This window comes from Pogoniulus pusillus, chromosome 26, assembly GCF_015220805.1.
Source record: "Pogoniulus pusillus isolate bPogPus1 chromosome 26, bPogPus1.pri, whole genome shotgun sequence".
Classification (NCBI taxonomy): Eukaryota; Metazoa; Chordata; class Aves; order Piciformes; family Lybiidae; genus Pogoniulus; species Pogoniulus pusillus.
The window spans coordinates 18,586,211-18,605,772 of NC_087289.1; the positions used below are offsets into that span (position 1 = coordinate 18,586,211).

Consider the following 19,562-nt stretch of genomic DNA (forward strand, 5'->3'; position numbering starts at 1 on the left):
CTTGTCCTGCTGCCCACACTGCTCCTGAGCCAGATCAGGATATCATTGGCTCTCTTGGCCACCTGAGCACACTGCTGGCTCATGTGATTAAATGCATGTAGAAAAGAAGTTCTAGCTTAGACAACTGGGTTTGGTCTGCTTGTCAGCTGTATTTTGCAGTGTACTATTTATTCAGCCACAGTTACCACCCATCCACCTGTATGGTTGCTGCCTGATGGACCCAGAGTTGAAGAGAACTCTGCAGATGGGCAAGGGCAAGCTAAGCCTGGTCACACAGAAAAGGAATGAGAAGTGTTTAGAAGTCACTGCTTCGGAAACCATTGTGCCAGTGGGGTATGGGGTCTTAAGCATTTCAGGACTCACTGGTCATGTACAGAAAATGAGGATACTAGAAATCAGCCAAGGAGGGGTCTCCTCAGAACACCAATGAAAGGGGGAGAAATGGAGATCTAAAAGCTCCACATTCCTACATACATACCTCTAAAATTCTGATAGCACAGTATTTTTACAGACAGGCTCTGTTCTGTGTACAGCCTTCTGTTTACAGTGAATATCATTAAACTTAAGAAAAGCTGTAACAGGAAGGGTGAATCATAAAATCATAGAATCAACCAGGTTGGAAGAGACCTCCAAGATCATCCACTCCAACCTAGCACCCAGCCCTAGCCAATCAACCAGACCATGGCACTAAGTGCCTCATCCAGGCTTTTCTTGAAGACGCCCAGGGACGGTGCCTCCACCACCTCCCTGGGCAGCCCATTCCAATGCCAATCACTCTTTCTGGGAAGAACTTCTTCCTAATATCCAGCCTATACCTACCCTGGCACAACTTGAGACTGTGTCCCCTTGTTCTATTGCTGGGTGCCTGGGAGAAGAGGCCACCCCCCACCTGGCTACAGTGTCCCTTCAGGTAGTTGTAGATAGTAATAAGATCACCCCTGAGCCTCCTCTTCTCCAGGCTAAACAGGCCCAGCTCCCTCAACCTCTCCTCATAGGATTTGTGCTCCAGGCCCCTCACCAGCTTTGTTGCCCTTCTCTGGACATGTTCCAGCACCTCAACATCTTTCTTGAATTGAGGGGCCCAGAACTGGACACAGCACTCAAGGTGTGGTCTGACCAGTGCTGAGTACAGGGGAAGAATAACCTCCCTTGTCCTGCTGCCCACACTGCTCCTGAGCCAGCCCAGGATGCCATTGGCTCTGCTGCCCACCTGGGCACACTGCTGCCTCATCTTCAGCTTACTATCTATCAGTACCCCCAGGTCCCTTTCCTCCTGGCTGCTCTCAGCCACTCAGTCCCCAGCCTGTAGTGCTGCTTGGGGTTATTGTGGCCAAAGTGCAGAACCCTGCACTTGGCCTTGTTCAATCTCATCCCATTGGCCTCTGCCCACCCATCCAGCCTGTCCAGGTCCCTCTGCAGGGCTCTCCTACAAGCAAACCTCTTTTAGACTGTTGTAGGAAGCTAAAGGAATCTCCCCCAAGAAATTTACAGCACAAATTATAAAGTTACACAACTGCAAAACAGTCATGCCAAAAAGTACAAGAACTACCTGTTAAAGCCCTTCTTTCTAGTAAGAATCACTAAGATTTGCATCACTCTACATGTAAATATATGCAGAGGTCCTCATTTTTAGTATGGTACAACAAAGACAAAAGTGACAGTACAGTAAAAAGGAGAGGGCAAATCTCTCAAACCTTTCCATTTCCAATTGAAGGTTCAGAGCAGATGTAGTTATCTTCAGCAGGACAAGACTGTTGGAGCCTCTAGGATCTGACACAAATCACCCTTTGATAGCTGTGAATAGGCCTACAACACTGGGACAAGGATTTAGGAGGATGTGAGGAACACATGACCCATAAATTCCATACTTCCAGGTCCCATTCTCACATTGTTGCTCAAGGTCACAGATACTCCAAAGCTTTCATGACTGCTGAGGCAACCATGAATGCACCTCTGAAAAACCACCCCAAAAAAAGCCAAACCACAAACAAACCAGTGACAGGACAAAGGGTGGTGGACTCAAACTGGAACACAGGAGGTTCCATGCAAACAGAAACAGGGAAAAAAATCTTCACTTTGAGGGTGGCAGAGCACAGGAACAGGCTGCCCAGAGAGTTTGTGGAGTTTCCATCTCCGGAGGCATTCCAAACCTGCCTGGATGTGCTACTGGGTGATGTACTCTGGGTGATCCTGCTCTAGCAGTGGGGCTGAACTAGATCTTCAGAGGTCTCTTCCAGCCCCTACCATTCTGTGTGATTCTGAGATGTCCCCAGTAAATTGGCTAGGAAGCATGCAGCAGATCCTGCTTTTATTGTATTACATTACATATAAGGCTTCCTAACTCTTAAATCTGTAACAGCTGATCTTAGAGAAAATGTCTTAAGCTTTCTGCAAGGACAGTGATAATTACAGATCCAGTGCTTCACAAAGTAACCCCCAACTCCTAGCAAAGTAGCAAACAAAAGGCACACTGCAGTAGCTTCACATACAAACTATTTAGGCTCCATCTGCATGGCTCGAAGTGCAGAAACGCAATCCAAACAGATGTCTGTGAAGACACAGAAGAAGGAATCCAGGCTAACTTCAAATCTGATGTATTGCACATATCACTTCACAGATATCTTTGTAGACAGATGATGAACAGCCATTTCAGCAGAAGGTCAGATGGAAGAGTAAATTTTAATGAGAATCATGTTCACACACCATGGATTTCACCAGATCTCCCTACGTGATTATAGCACAGCTGTCTACTTTCACATTATTTTATCTCAGCATCCTGATGGATTCAACCTCTCTCACTGCAGTGGCATACACAGGACTGGCCCAAGAACCACTTAAAAGCACCTTTGAAGTGCCATGCCATGAGAAGGAGGTGGTTCAGCTGTTCTGCTACTCAGTCATCTGACTGAAAATCAGTGACCCTAAACCGGTGGCAGAGCAACCAGCAAGTACAGGGCTAATGTTCAAGGAGGCATTCCCTGCCTCTGCACATACATTCTTCCACCTCTCTTCCTCCAGACAGGCACCTGAGGGTGGCGCATAAAGTACAAAGAGAGAAAACTAAAGAAATAAAAAGGCAACAAATTATTTTCTGTGTACTTAGAGTCATAGAATCAGTCAGGGTTGGAAGGGAGCACAAGGAGCAGCTAGTTCCAGCCCCCGTGCCATGGCCAGGGACACCCTACCCTAGAGCAGGCTGCACACAGTCTCAGTCAGCCTCACCTTAAACACCTCCAGCCATGGGGCCTCAACCACCTCCCTGGGCAGCCCATTCCAGCCTCTCACCACTCTCCTGCTCAACAACTTCCTCCTCATGTCCAATCTGAACCTACCCACCTCCAGCTTTGCTCCATTCCCCCCAATCCTGTCACTCCTTGAGAGCCTAAAAAGTCCCTCCTCAGCTTTTTTGTAGCACCCTTCAGATCCTGGAAGGCCACAGGAAGGTCACCTGGGAGCCTCCTCTTTTCCAGCCTGCACAGCCCCAACTCTTTCAGTCTGTCCTCATAGCAGAAGTCCATTTGCACTGTGAGGAGCTGAAGTATGTGAGCATACCACTCCAAAACAAATCAGCAGTTTTTTCCTTGAAACTATTTTATCTGAAGGTAAACTCCCAACTCAACTAAAATAAGGTACACCTCTTTTTAAAGTACCCTCAAAGACCGTATGCTTAGTATCATAGAATCATAGTCACAATGCCCTCCACTGACGGGCAACCTGCAAGGACAGGACACTTCTGAAGTGAGATGAAGCACAGAGAAGTTTGAAATCTTATCTAAACATCCTAACATTACAAAAGTGCCTGTAAACACCAAACCTGGAGCCCCCAACACAAGGACATGGAAGTGTTGGAGCCAGTCCAGAGGAGACCACCAAGATGCTCAGAGGGCTGCAGCAGCTCTGCTATGAGGACAGGCTACAAGAGTTGGGGTTCTGCAGCCTGGAGAAGAGAAGGCTTTGAGGAGACCTTGTAGTGGCCTGCCAGGATCTGAAGGGGGCTACAGGAAGGCTGGGGAGGGACTATTGTCAAGGTCTTGTAATGACAGGACAAGGGGGAATGGGTTTGAACTGGCAGAGGGGAGATTGAAAGCAGATGTTAGGAAAGAGTTCTTTGCAGTGAGGGTGGTGAGAGACTGGCACAGGTTGCCCAGGGAGGTTGTGGAGCACAGAATCACCCAATATGATTGGAGATCACATTGGGTGATTCTGTGCTCCACAGCCTCCCTGGAGGTGCTCAAGACCAGGTTGGATGAGGCCTTGAGTGACCTGTTCTGGTGGGAGGTGTCCCTGCCTATGGCAGATGGTTGGAACTGGATGATCCTTGAGGTCCCTTCCAACCTAAACCATTCCATGATACTATGAATCCTGCTATCCATCCCTTACACTAACGAAAAACGATCTCACTGCTTTCACACACCTTCCATCTGTCCATATCCCTCTGTCTCCCATGTTGCAGTAGCACTATAACCCTCCCTGGAATGGCAAGAGGAGGCTCAGAGGTGACCTTATTGCTGTCTACAACTACCTGAGGGGTGGTTGTGGCCAGAAGGAGGTTGCTCTCTTCTCTCAGGTGGCCAGCACCAGAACAAGAGGACACAGCCTCAGGCTGCGCCAGGGGAGATTTAGGCTGGAGGTGAGGAGAAAGTTCTTCCCTGAGAGAGTCATTGGACACTGGAATGGGCTGCCCGGAGAGGTGGTGGAGTCGCCGTCCCTGGAGCTGTTCAAGGCAGGACTGGACGTGGCACTTGGTGCCATGGTCTGGCCTTGAGCTCTGTGGTAAAGGGTTGGACTTGATGATCTGTGAGGTCTCTTCCAGCCCTGATGATACTGTGATACTGTGATATATGCAGCACAAGAGAAGTCCCAGCCCATAAAGAAAACATCACATACACCAACAAGTCATCTTCTGTAAATAATGAAGGAAAAAACATTTATCCTCTCCTTTTACACCTATTTAAACCCAACAGTTTCAATCCATAATGCGCTGCTGAAAGGTACATATACAAACCACTCTAAAAGTAGGGAATACATCTGCAGAACAGATGAATTAATTTTCCTAGGGGGGGAAGAAACCACAAAACAAAACACCAAAAATGAAATGTTCAGAAGAATCTAAAACATTCCAAGCTGTCATCCTAAAATAAGGCAAGGAAATAATAAGTGCACTTCCTTCTTGTGGCCTTCCACTATCTGAAGGGGCCTACCAAAAAAGCTGGGGAGGGACTTTTTAGGCTCTCAGGGAGTGCCAGGACTGGGGGGAATGGAGCAAAGCTGGAGGTGGGGAGAGTCAAGCTGGAGGTGAGGAGGAAGTTGTTGAGCAGGAGAGTGGTGAGAGGCTGGAATGGGTTGCCCAGGGAGGGGGTTGAGGCCCCATGGCTGGAGGTGTTTGAGGCCAGGCTGGCTGAAGCTGTGGGCAGCCTGCTCTAGGGTAGGGTGTCCCTGCCCATGGCAGGGCGGTTGGAACTGGCTGATCCTTGTGGTCCCTTCCAACCCTGACTGACTCTCTGATTCTGTAGTGCCAGTCAACCTGAAAAGTTTGATTTTATTTTCTGACTAACATTCTTTTCATCCATTGAGAGTCTACAATGGACAGAAGAGAGCACACTGCAAACTGAAATGCCACCCTCTCATTACTGGTGTATGGAGCTGAGGTTTGAATCCATCTTTTTCCTCATTTCCTCATGGAGGCAGGGAATTAATGTTGCTAAGTCAGGAATATATATAAAATTAGCATGATTTTATTTTCCTGAAGCCCTGCCCCCAAAACTATGCACAGAAATTGATTTGGTTTGATTTGCAGACTCAGTTAATGGGGAATATCTTACAAAGGATGCTGTAGATAAATTTGGCTCTTTTAGCAGTCAGGAAATGGAAAAGGCTAAGCTATAAGCACAGCTTTGCCAGTATCAGCTCACTCCCAGGTGAGCCAGGCTGGCTGAGAGAAGGGCAGGCCAGGTGCTTGGCAGCTCTCTCTTTCAAAAGACAGCCAAGGCTCCTTAGGCCTATTAAGCTTGCACAAAGGATGCTTATAGTGGGAAGCATCCAAAGCAGGGATGGTCCTGTCCCTCAGGAGCTTGTCCTTTGCAGCGCCAGGGGACTCTCTGCAGGAACCATCCAGTGTGGGGGAGAACTCTAAGGTGGGCACCCCAAGGTGGGAAGCACCCCAACATTTATCCCTTTCCTAGACAAAGAGCTGAGTTACCACTGCCTGGGCACGAAGAGCACAGCCAATGCCCAGTGCGGGCACTGCAGGGGCTCTGCACAGGCACTGCACGGGCACTGCACAGGCACTGCACGGGCACTGCAGGGGCACCCCTCATGCCAGAAGGGCCCTTTGCTGCCCCCTTCACGCCTGCAGGGCAGGGGGGGAACAGGTTTGTCATAAATTTCCTCTCCCATTCAAACCACGGAAGGAGAGGGACTTTGGGGTATGCAGGACGCCAGGAAAGTCAGTCTCACCCAAAGATTTTCTTTCTGAAGCCTGAACATGCAGTGGTGAGCACAATGTAAGGGTTTCCTGTGAATCAGTCGTTTTGCATTTAGGAGGTGTTTCAGGCCAGGCTGGATGAGACTCTGGCCAGCCTGCTCTAGGGTAGGGTGCCCCTGCCCATGGCCGGAGGGTTGGAACTGGCTGCTCCTTGTAGTCCCTTCCAACCCTGACTGATTCTATGATCCTAGTTTGTTCTCTCCAATGCTTTTTCTCCTGTTTTTGTTTTGTTTTAATTGCCCTACAGTTCCAATTCTGCATCTAGAAATAGTCTTAAAAAAAAACCCTTTCCTATTTTCAGACTTAAGGTAAAAAGACTAATAAAGCAACAAAAGGAACTTTAAACAATTAGTCATCTTTGGTAGAAAAGGATGTGCAATTAAAAGACAAACTGTCATGGAAATCACCACCACTGCCACCCCCTAAAGCTGAGGAGAAGTCAGTGGTCCTCTATTTTTACTCTGAAAAAATTCTGTGCAGAAACTACCTCCATATGCTTGCACTCCTGTTCAACACATGCTTTGCTTCTCAGGTCTTCACCATGCTTTTCACAACATATCACATCAACTGAGGCAAGGGGGAACTTAGATCATAAATTGTAGAATCAACCAGGTTGGAAGAGACCTTCAAGCTCAACCTATCATGCAGCCCTATCCAGTCAACCAGACCATGGTACTAAGTGCCTCGTCCAGGCTTTTCTGGAACACCTCCAGGGATGGTGACTCCAGCACCTCCCTGGGCAGTCTCAGACTGAGAGCAACTGAAATTCATTACTGAGGTACTTGCACAGTCAGCAGCAGAGTCACTGGGAAGGGACACTTCATATCATTTGAGACTAAGCAGTAATGCAACCTGTATGTAAATGCCATGTCAGGACAAAAGTGAAACAGTGAGGACAAGCCACTCACCTTCTAGCCCACGGCAAGGAGGCCACTGGAATTTCACAACCCAGTTGTGAATAAGACCTGTAACTGTAGAAGAAGATTCCACAAACACTGGAAAGTGTTGCCCTCAACAGCAACTATGTTTAGGCCTCTCCAGGGAATCAGGCCCACAGATTCATTCCTCACTTTCTTAATTTCATTTTGGCTTTTGGGAGTTTGGTTGGTTGGTTTGGGGGACGGGATGGGGGTAGTGTTGGTTGGTTGTTTTTTGGGGGAGGGATGTGTTGGTTGGTGTTTGGGAGGGATGGGTTGGTTGCGTTGGTTTTTGGGGAGGGATATGTTGGTTGGTTGGTTTTTGGGGAGGGATATGTTGGTTGGTTGGTTTTTGGGAGGGATGTGTTGGTTGGTTGGTTGGTTTTTGGGAGGGATGTGTTGGTTGGTTGGTTTTTGGGAGGGATGTGTTGGTTGGTTGGTTGGTTTTTGGGAGGGATGTGTTGGTTGGTTGGTTGGTTGTTTTTGGGGAGGGATGTGTTGGTTGGTTGTTTTTTGGGAGGGATGTGTTGGTTGGTTGGTTTGGGGAGGGATGTGTTGGTTGGTTGTTTTTTTTGGGGAGGGATGTGTTGGTTGGTTGTTTTTTTTGGGGAGGGATGTGTTGGTTGGTTGGTTTTGGGAGGGAGGTGATGGTTGGTTGTTTTTTGGGGGAGGGATGTGTTGGTTGTTTTTGGGAGGGATGTGTTGGTTGGTTGGTTTTTGGGGGAGGGATGTGTTGGTTGGTTTTGGGAGGGATGTGTTGGTTGTTTTTTTGGGGAGGGATGTGTTGGTTGGTTGGTTTTTGGCAGGGATGTGTCGGTTGGTTGTTTTTGGGGAGGGATGTGTCGGTTGGTCGTTTTTGGGGAGGGATGTGTCGGTTGGTCGTTTTTGGGAGGGATGTGTCGGTTGGTTGTTTTTGGGAGGGATGTGTTGGTTGGTTGTTTTTGGGGGAGGGATGTGTTGGTTGGTTGTTTTTTGGGGGAGGGATGTGTTGGTTGGTTGTTTTTTGGGGGAGGGATGTGTTGGTTGGTTGTTTTTTGGGGGAGGGATGTGTTGGTTGGTTGTTTTTTGGGGGAGGGATGTGTTGCTTGGTTGTTTTTTGGGGGAGGGATGTGTTGGTTGGTTAGTTTTTGGGAGGGATGTGTTGGTTGGTTGTTTTTTTGGGGAGGGATGTGTTGGTTGGTTGTTTTTTTGGGGAGGGATGTGTTGGTTGGTTGTTTTTTTTGGGGAGGTATGTGTTGGTTGGTTGTTTTTTTGGGGAGGGATGTGTTGGTTGGTTGTTTTTTTTGGGGAGGTATGTGTTGGTTGGTTGTTTTTTTGGGGAGGGATGTGTTGTTTTTTTGAGACTGTTTGGGGTTGGGAGTTTACTGCCCCCTCCCCCTCTTTCATTTCTGTGAAGAAATGAACACACTCTCCATCTGTTTCTGTTTCTCTTTTTATCTGCACTGATTTATCACTGGGCTACATTTCCACCATTGTTTTATACTCCCGAGATACAGTTAGCAGCTTGGCAAGGACTGGAAAGAACAAAGAAGAAGAAAAGGATAACCACAAAGACAGACAGGTGAAGTATGGACACAGAGACACACAGGCTGAACGATGCACATGTTCATTAGATTTCTTGCTCTGACACCCATATGCCCTACCCACATTGCCTGAACTGCTATAAATAGATAGTGAAAAGACCATCTCTGCCCCAAATTGCTGACATTCTAGGTACCAAGTGACAGACATAGCCTGAGAAGCTCGGGAAGCAGGTCTGCATGGTAGTTATAAAGGCCAAATGGATTATACCTCACCTAGATATATCTCACCCTGGGCTGCATCCAGAGAAGTGTGGCCAGCAGGGCCAGGGAGGTGATTGTCCCCCTCTACTGCGCTCTGCTGAGACCCCACCTGGAGTACTGCATCCAGTTCTGGAGCCCCTGGGACAAGAGGGATGTGGAGATGCTGGAGAGTGTCCAGAGAAGGGCCACTGGGATGAGCAGAGGGCTGGAGCACCTCTCCTGTGAGGATAGACTGAAAGAGTTGGGGCTGCTCAGTCTGCAGAAGAGGAGGTGACCTTCTTGTGGCCTTCCAGGATCTGAAGTGGGCTACAAAAAAGCTGGGGAGGGACCTTTCAGGATATCAAGGAGTGGCAGGACTGGGGGGAATGGAGCAAAGCTGGAGGTGAGGAGAGTCAGAGTGGAGGTGAGGAGGAAGTTGTTGAGCAGGAGAGTGGTGAGAGGCTGGAATGGGTTGCCCAGGGAGGTGGTTGAGGCCCCATGGCTGGAGGTGTTTAAGGCCAGGCTGGCTGAGGCTGTGTGCAGCCTGCTCTAGGGTAGGGTGTCCCTGGGCACGGCAGGGGGGTTGGAACTGGATGATCCTTGTGCTCCCTTCCAACCCTGACTGATTCTATGATTCCAGATGATTTACTGACACCTGCCAAATGTACTTAATGCATATTTCTCCAGCCACTTCACATGGAATTACAGCATCCTCTCAAAGCCTCGGGCCAAGCAATTCTGTAACATCTGTATGCAATCACTTTTCAAAGTAACAAAGATATCTACACAATGCAACACTTTGGCTTACCATTGCAAGCACTATAATTCTAACAAGTCAAAATCTCTGACAGTCCTAAGTACATAATGATTACCAATATAAGCTTCTGGCAAGACTGATACTGTCCAGTTTGCCACAGGCAGAGTTCTGCATGTTGCATTCTTGCAAAGCAACTGCACACTATTTCATAAAGCTAACCTGCACACAACAAACAACTCCCCCTAGAGCAGTGAGCATTCTTACAGCTACTCACTGTGCTGGTGAATCCACAGTATCACTGATGACCACTGATTGATCTAAAGTCATTGCAGTGTAATAAGTAAGACTTGATGGAAGTTTTTTCCCCACATTTAAAGGAGAAATCCACAGTTAATATGATCCCTGGTTTTAGTCATCCTATGGAAGCTTCTGGGGGGAGCATCTTTCTTACTAGATACAGTTTGCAAGATAGTGACTTCTACTCCATCACTAGAATTAAATGTTCCTCCTAGGTTTTCATGGTATTTTCCACTTGAACTTGCTATTTTGAAAGAATGAAGTCAGTAGAATTTTCTGACCAAGGGTATGATTGCCTCCATCATTTCTTCCCTTTGATTTTCCCTGCATTCTTTTAAAGACTCATAATTCTTTCTTCCTAACAAGCTGCCCAGATGACAAGGCACAGCAGGGCAGATGCATTAATGCAATCAGAAATGCACAGAAATTACCAAGGTCAACATTATTTACATGACTGCAGCCACCAAAGGTGCTCACAAAACACCAGGATGGCAAAGTACTGCTGTATTTGGATGCAGGATAAAACATGGCACCTGCCTCAAAGCTGCCAATAAAAGGGGAGGCAAATGACACCTGATAGATACATGCAGAGGGGGGAAGAAGAACAAAGAGTGGCAAGTGCATGACAAACCTGGTCAGCGGATTCAGCACCTTTCACAAGCATTTTGTTTAGTGAGTGTTTTAAGCATTACATGTAAAGGATGACAATGAAGGCACAGAGGATCTTTACAGTGCACACTTTGCTGAAATCATAGAATCAACCAAGTTGGAAGAGAACTCCAAGATCATCCAGTCCAACCTAGCACCCAGCCCTAGACAATCAACCAGACCATGGCACTAAGTGCCCCACCCAGGCTTGGCTTCAACACCTCCAGGCACAGCGACTCCACCACCTCCCTGGGCAGCCCATTCCAATTGCTCTTTCTGTGAAGAACTTCCTCCTAACATCCAGCCTAGACTTCCCCGGGCACAGCTTGAGATTGTGTCCCCTTGTTCTGTTGCTGCTTGCCTGGCAGAAGAGCCCAACCCCACCTGGCTACAGCCTCCCTTTGGGTAGCTGCAGACAGCAATGAGCTCTGCCCTGAGCCTCCTCTTCTGCAGGCTGCACACCCCCAGCTCCCTCAGCCTCTCCTCACAGAGCTGTGCTCCAGGCCCCTCCCCAGCCTTGCTGCCCTTCTCTGGACACCTTTCAGCACTTCAACATCTCTCTTGAACTGAGGACCCCAGAATTGGACACAGGACTCACGGTGTGGTCCGAGCAGTGCCGAGTACGGGGGAAGAAAATGAAATGAAAGTGCAGCACATCTGAAGGTGCACCCACCTGATGTTCTATACTCAGTGAATGAAGAGACTGGCATTATTGACCTGTGACAGTAACCAACACTGAAATCATGAGTCACAGGTGACTTGCAGCACTGGAAACACAAGATGAAGAACAGCTTAGATGCAGGAAGGCAGCACTAGGAAGGAAATGGAGAATGTGATTAGGAGTTTGGCTAGGGAAATAGTGTAGGATTCCCATAATCTTAAAATAAACAGTGAAAAAAAGTGTCAAACACTGGAAACCTGATTTCCATAATGTGTACTCTGGGAGCTAAAACAGTATAGGAAAAGGAAACCAAGAAGTCTTAGAGGACATGAGAGGCTGGGATGGACTTGTACACACATTCATTTCACGTTTAGTATGTGCTGCAGCCATATCTTAAAGGTGAAGGTTTCTTTGTTTTTCCACGTTTAACTTTCAGCTTGTATAAAGCACACTCCTCACAGTCATTCATGGACAGCAGACCAGCACACCAGCTCCCATTTCTATGGACAAGACAAGGTCAGAAATACTTTTATTCTCTTGTCATCCACAGCATCAAAACATTGATCTGGATCTAGAAGCTTGACAAAAGCACAGGCACAACTTCTGAACAAGCATTATTCCAAAGGATCACAGGCTGCCTTTCAGCCAAAAACGAATGCCTCACACCTCTCAAGACTAAATTTAGAGCCTGAACACACACAAGCTGCCTGGAGTGCTCCATAACCACCATTCACAAAGCAATGCTAATATTTACTCACAGTCCCTGGCACTCCAGCAAGATTTTCCTTTCATTTTGTACGCTGAGCAGATAAAAGGTGAGAGCATGAGGGAATATCACACTGCAAACTAACTGCTTTTTTAATATTTGGCTGAGAAAAGGACAGCTACAGCAAAGGACTGAACACTGCTTCCCTCGCCCCGCATGCAGACAAAGAAGGAAGTCTTAAGCCAAGTCTTGGGCCCAAAAAGCAGACATGGCAAACAGAGATGAGTAATTCTACTGCCAATACCCATACTCCTAAGCAAGGAAACTTAAGAATCGAGTGACACAAGGGAATTAGTAGGCAGCATGCTTAAAGCAAGCAACCTAATGCATAATGAAACTGCAGTCAGCATGCCAGTGTTGTGGTGGCAGCCAAAAAACAGCCTGGTGAAAGAGGAGTCAATGGACAGCAGGTCCACCAGCAGATGATCACAGCCATGGATGATGGGTGTGTCTCAGCCCAGACTCAGAAAGCTCTTGAATCATTGCTCTCAAGGGAAAACAGGGTAAAAGAGAAGTGAGTTCACATTTCTGAGGTATTTCCCTGTTCATTTACTGGTGTTGTGGTAGGCCTGATAGGCCCAAAATAGGCTTGTACATGCCCTGCCTTGCCTAGGCAGGTTTTTCTGCTCCACCAGAGAGGCAAGCATGGGAAACCAGCACAAAAGGACCTGGAGCCACTGAGTCTGGCCTGCCCAGGGTCCTGTGGTGTGAGGTGCACACACTTAGCTTGTGCCTGCCTAGTGCAAGGCCTGTGCTGTTCCCAAATTAGGGAAAGTGAGCCTGTGGCTTTGCCTGATACGGTAAGGTTTGGCTAACTGCCATCCTGAGTGGCTGTTCTGTGGCCAAAGGGCAATTAACCTCGGCCCACATTGATCAAAGGAGACACACAGGTGAACAACCTGCTTTTGCTTCCCTGCTTTGCTGCCCTGCTCTCTGCCTGCTCTCTCTGCTGGGCCCAGCCCTGCTGCTCTTGCACACTGCCTTAGTGCTGCCTGCTAAACTCCACTGCTGCCAGTTACCAGGAGCAGACCCTGGATGCCTGCACGCGGTCAGCCTGTGTGGCCAGTGTGACACCATGCTGAGACTGCACAGCATCTGCCTCTGCACCTGAAGGTGCTGCCTAGAACCCCTGGACACATACACAGATGGTCCAGAAGCAGCCAGGAGACAAGGGCAGAAGTTGTCTGTGTCCTGTCCCCAGAGCCAGGAAGATTCAAGCCTCAATGTCCAACCAGACAGAGTCCCCTGAAAGCATTTGGGCACTGTCTGGGCTGTGGCTAAGCCCTGCAAGTGAGCAATAATAGTCTGTGAGTAAATGCTTCAATGCCTCTTTGTAATTCTCTGCTGTCTTCTGCCCTAGAGCAGAAAGAGCTTGGGCCCAGCCACTGGGCAAGCAGCATATTGACCACAAGTGGTGTTTGACTGCAGGAACCTTCTCTCCCAGTTCAATTAACGTTCATGTATTTTGCTGGTTATTGCTAGATGCAGATATTAGCCATAGAATGTTTCCATGACTGTGTAAGAACTGAAATATGATTAAAATGAGTGGCTGGGGGTGGGGAGAGTTCTGAATAGCAACATTAATAATCAATATTAATGTTGGGAAATATCAGCTCACATCAATTGATTTCCCCTCCGCAACAACTGGCCCCTGGACAGACTGTGTTAGGTGGCCCTGCAGCCTCCCTCAGTGTGACAGCACCAATGTGCAGCATGGGGAAATACAGCAGTGACTGACACTTCAACTGAAATGACACCAACTAAGAGGATAGAAGAGGATGGCAGACTCTGAAGACCATCTCCCATAAGGATAATGATTCACCACTATTGCACACAAGTTTCTTGGTTGCACAGGCTACTTACAGCCAGATTCTGGCTCTACTACCCTACAGTTCCTCTTTCCTTGCCTCCACCCACCAAAACCTGTTTCATGGTGGATTGCAAACCAGAGGAATTCTCTCTGAACCAATGGCATGCCAAGCACAATGGAGTTATGAATATTCAGATAGCACCAAAACACAAAGGAGAGTCTGAGAGAGTTGATGCAGAATACCTCCTTCCTCATGATATGCTGTCTGATACACTGACCCGGAGCACAGTTAAGGTGAGGCAGCCCAACTGTGCCAAGAACAAGGACAAAATGAGCACCTCTCCCTCTTCTGGTAACACCTCAGGTGACTACAGGCAGTCAAAATTCTCTTCCCTTCCAAGATCTCTTGAAATCACAAATACTTGTTAGAGGGATCAGAAGAGGTCGCAGTTGAACTATGCTGCTTTCTTGGCTCTTGCCGTGGTATGTGTCACCTCAGGAAGGTAATTTTTCCTCCCCTGTGCCTCACTTCATCCATCTCCAGCACCAATACCCCCAGGACAGAATCCTTTCCAGAGGCGTTTAAGATCTACTGACAGAATGTGTCCTACAAAGGGCTATGTTCACATTTCAACAGGCAACAGCAGCAGCAAAAACAAAAGCTGGGGGGTGTCATATGGAACTCCTGGACAGCCATCTCCCACCTTGAGCCCCACACGAGACAGAGCAGTACTCCACACTCACACAGTTCATACATGTGAGGCTGCAGCTGGAAAGAGGCATTCCACCTCTCCTGGGCTGCCTGCAGAAACCAGATTGTGACTCCAGCGAGAAAACACAGACTGTTTGGCACACTGGAAAAGGAACAAATAGCATAGAGGAGGTGGACAGAAATACTCAGGTGGAACTTCTCTCTCCTATCTCTGTAAGGAGCCAGTTTTGCACTGAGACAAAACCAAATCATACATCTTGGGCAGTTTTCAGCTCAAAGGTCAGCAGAGTGGGGTTATGCAAGTGGAAAGGGGTGGGTAACAACTTGTCTGAATACAAGCCCAAGTAGGACCAGACTGCAAAGAGATTTAAAAGCCAGCACCTCTGCATTTCTATAAGCCAGCTGTAGAGAAAGAAAACCAGAGGCACTGGTGGTGATGGTTGGCAGGGTTCTGTTGGTGATGCTTGGCTTTTTTTTAATCACTCATTGATTTTGGCCTGCATCCACCTCCAGCACTGTGACTCCACTTCACACAGTAATTAGCTACAAAGCAAACCAGAGCACACTGCTCCAGCCAAGCCTTGTTTTCTGACTTTGCACTTCAGCATTGTGCCCAGCCACACCTATTTCAAGCTGATATCCTGAGCTCAGTGAAAAATAACTATCAGCAACACTGCAGTTCATCCAAATTAAAGTGGAAAGTATTTTTGCCTCACAGCTCTGAGTACTGGATTACTTATTTCTGGGCATGTTCAGCCCAGCTGATTGCTGCATCCACTAATGGGTCCAATGGGACCTACAGAAACCTACCAACCCTTCCCATCCACCAGATCAAAAACTTCATGCTTAAGGATTTCTTGAACCACCTGGGCATTCACTTACAAGAATTTTACTGGCAACCAGGAGTGCCAGCCTCCATCGAGGCTACATCTGTGCTCCCCCACTGCCAGTCACCTGCTTGAATCAGATGGTAACAGGGCAAAGCAATGGGATGTCACTGCACCTCTGGCTGTCAGAAATACCAGCAAGGAGATTCCCCACACAAGAGCTGGTTTTAAATCATCTACAGAGCTCAAACAAAGCTTTCCACCGTATCTCTGAGAGCTGCTGATTTGGTGAGTAAAATGGGATGCAGGTTTTAAATATCTTGTTCTGCTTCTCTGCAGAGATCATCAGCAGAAAAAACAAATTACCAGTGTTTGGATTCTCATTACCTCAAATTAGCCTCAGCATAAGATGACAGGAGCAGAGCCAAGCTTTCTGCAGGCCCCTACACAGCACCTGTTAGCACTCCAGAAAGGACACAGAAAAGGGGGGCAGGTTTTTTCCCTGCTGCCTGCCTACAACAAAGCTTTCCTGTCAGACTATTCATACCTCTTCTGACAGCAACTTTCAGCCTGCACACCCACACCACTTTTAATCCACTAACAATGAATCAGCCTTGCTTGGAAGTGTCCCTGAGGAGTGCAGGGACTGCATGTGGAAACTGGGCGGGTAACAGAAGGATGACTGATAAGCAACATGTAGTATCACCATGAAGACACACATCTAAGCTAAAACAATACATTTGTCTCATGCAAGCCTAAGAAAGGCTGGGACAAACCCCAGGAAGTTCAAAGGAGAATCTTCTGTTTATCAAACGGGAAAGAAAGCAAGCTCCCAAATGCAGGCATCCTGCTTCATTATTCCTTTAAATAGTCCTGCTGGGTATCTCAGGCTGCAGGCAGAGGAACAAAGACGGAAAGATGGGCACAGTTTTGGACAGAACAAACTGCTCCACTCCAAAATGCAGCCCGAAAGCCACTCGTGAAGAGCCAGAGGGTTACATACTGGGACATACAGGCTGCCCAAGCAGGCTGTGGGGTCTCTCTCTGGAGATATTCCAAACCCACCTAGATGCCTTCCTGTGTGATCTGGTATAGCTGATCTGCTCTGGCAGGAGGGTTGGACTGGATGAGCTTTTGAGGTCCCCTCCAGCCCCTGACGTTCTGTGATTCTGTGATCACTACAACAGGCACCATCTCCTCTGCTGTGCTGCTGCTGTGACAGCCTGACACACTTACACACCTCATCCGCGTACTCCACCTTGCTACTATTTGGAGCAGAGCACTATTAACAACACATCTGCAGAGAGACTAATGCCATGGTTACGAGTTTTAGGCTCCACCACAGACCAAAACATTAAGAGAAAGTGAAACCAGGAGCTTACCACAACACCTTCCATCAGGGGCCAGACACATTCAACATGCCAAGCAGCCAGAGACTTTGTGGCAGTTTATAATCCTGCAGAAGCCAATTCTGGTGCCATGTCCTTTCACTGGTGCCAGAAGGTCCTTTCACTCCTGCTTCTCTCCCCTCCTCTTGTCTTGCTACTAATGGGGATAGCACTTCACAGCCTGCAGCTGATGCCAATGTACCGCTACTTGCTCACACCAGGTGTAACAGCAACAGCATTAGAGACAGGAGTTCAAGCAAAAACCAGTCAAGCAGAGGCTTGATTTATTAAGTGTCTGAGCAAGGACTGGGTTGCTAATATTGGAAACTTTGAAGGGAGAAAATAGCAGGATTGAACCACAGTGCTAAGGCTGTCCATATGTATGGCTTGGGCATTAGCCCAAACATAACAAGCCTGCCCACAGCTGTGGGATATTGGATCAGGTCTTACAGACTAATTATTTTGCACAACTAAATCTAGCACCTGTGAAAATTGTCTTGTTTCAGCTGTGGGCAATGCTACTTAAATAACATTTTCAATTTCAAAAAGGAAAAAAAAAACCACACACACACAAACCAACAATCTTCTCAAGTCTAAAACTTTCCACAGGCAGCTGCAGGACACAGGCCATGTGGAGGGAGCTGTTAAGCAAACTCATATCAAAACTCTTACTCACATAAGAAATCTCTTTCCTTTTAAGACCTGTGGTATCCAATTGAAGGTCCTCAGAATTAGAATCATAGAATCAAGCAGGTTGGAAGAGACTTCCAAGCTCAGCCAGTCCAACCTAGCACCCAGCCCTAGCCAAGCAACCAGACCATGGCACTAAGTGCCTCAGCCAGGCTTTTCCTGAGCACCATCAGGCACGGCAACTCCACCACCTCCCTGGGCAGCCCATTCCAATGCCAATCACTCTCTCTGCCAGGAACTTCCTCCTGACATCCAGCCTAGACCTCCCCTGGCACAGCTTGAGACTGTGTCCCCTTGTTCTGTTGCTGGTTGCCTGGGAGAAGAGCCCAACCCCCACCAATTCCCTTTTGACTTTCATGAAAGAATGTAAGGAGTTGAGAACTTTAAACGAAAAGGAACATCTTGTCATCTCTGGGTGTGCTGCTCCAAAAGACTTGCTGGCTTTCCTCGCTCAGATCTAATTCCCACAACTATCTTCTCCAAGGTGGACTCCTGAAAATCCATTTCTTGTGCTGCATTAGTCTTGAAAATCATTTCCTTAGTATGGGTACAGCATTAACAATATTGTTACGTGTGCAAGAAAAGCTGCAGATTTATTTCCTTAGCATGGGTATGGCATTAACAGTAGTGTCTGCTAAACGTGCATGAAAAGCAGCAGATTTCTCTTCCTCAACAGTAGGCAGCATGGCTTACTGCTGCTTTGCTTTGCTATACTAACAGGACTAAAATGTCTGTATATAAAAGAAAGTAAATTGTGCAAGTGAACACCAACACATCCAAGCGAGTAAATTGTTATTCTTTCAGCAAGTCTGAGCCAGTTCTGGCTGCTACAAGAAACATGAAATCCAAAAAGCATCTGACAGCTTCTAAAATAAGATTGTTTCTTTCCTCAGACTTCAATTATGCTTTCTGCACGCTCACACTTTATCATTCAAAATAGCAACAGACCAAAAGGACAGGAGTTAATTCCATGCAAAGATCTTCTCTCTCAGTAAATGTCTCTCCCAGTACTACTCTTAGCGACAGAATGTTTGTGGGGCACAAGATAAAAGAGAGGCTTTTTGCTGGTACCTGAGACAAAACAAAGGAACAAAAGCAGCTCCTGATGCCGAAGAGGAAAGTTGCATTTTTCCAGCGTTCCCACCTAATGTGGACAGAAGTCCAACCCCCCCAAGTTACAACAAACAGCCTATTTACCCACTTCCAGAAAACGCTTGTCACAAATTTAAACTGTGTGAAATGTCTAAATGCTTCTTTCATTCCATCAAAAGGCTTCATCAGCAACGGACAATAAAGCTGCTGGCTTGACCTAAAGGGGCTGGTAGGTTAATCTATTCTGACCTTATCTCTATTCAATCACGATACTGAAAGATTGCTTGAATAACTTACCAGCATTTAACAATGCCAACAGTCACCCTTGCACTACACTGCTCCTCCAAGGTGCCCTCCAAACGATTTCTTTTCATCATGGGGAATATTAAAAAATTCCCAAAATTAATTGCAAAATAAATCAAAATGCCATTTCTCACTCCTCAGCAGAAAGCAAAGCAAAGCAAAGAAAGGTAAATGACCAAAAGCAGGGAAAAAAAAAAACAATTATCTTGCCCTTGCACATCTCTACCAGACTTCCCCCATCGCTTATTGTCAGTTTAAGATAACATGCTATCTCTTATTAACTGTCAAACACAGCTTTCATTTGTAGTGTTCTCACTCAAATGGAAGAAACCAGACAAACAAGCTCCTGCTTGATAAAACCTGCCTTATAACAATAGGCATCATCATACAGACACCATACACTTTGTACTTTAATAACTACTGGCTTGTTTTCAAAGCCTCTCCCAC

General features: G+C 47.2%; 1 protein-coding gene across 7 annotated transcripts in view; it reads right to left on the reverse strand.

Annotated features, from left to right (window-relative positions):
- Positions 1 to 19,562, reverse strand: part of LOC135187052 (glypican-5-like) — a 620,448-nt gene that overhangs the window by 561,412 nt on the left and 39,474 nt on the right. Inside the window, exon 1 of one of the 7 annotated variants that reach the window (XM_064165395.1) lies at positions 17,025 to 17,119. The exons of the other annotated variants lie outside the window; for them this stretch is intronic. Within the exon in view, the coding sequence (XP_064021465.1) occupies positions 17,025 to 17,055 (31 nt within the window). The 5' untranslated portion in view covers positions 17,056 to 17,119. Of the gene's footprint in view, positions 1 to 17,024; positions 17,120 to 19,562 lie in introns of those variants that run through there. 7 annotated transcript variants of the gene reach the window in all.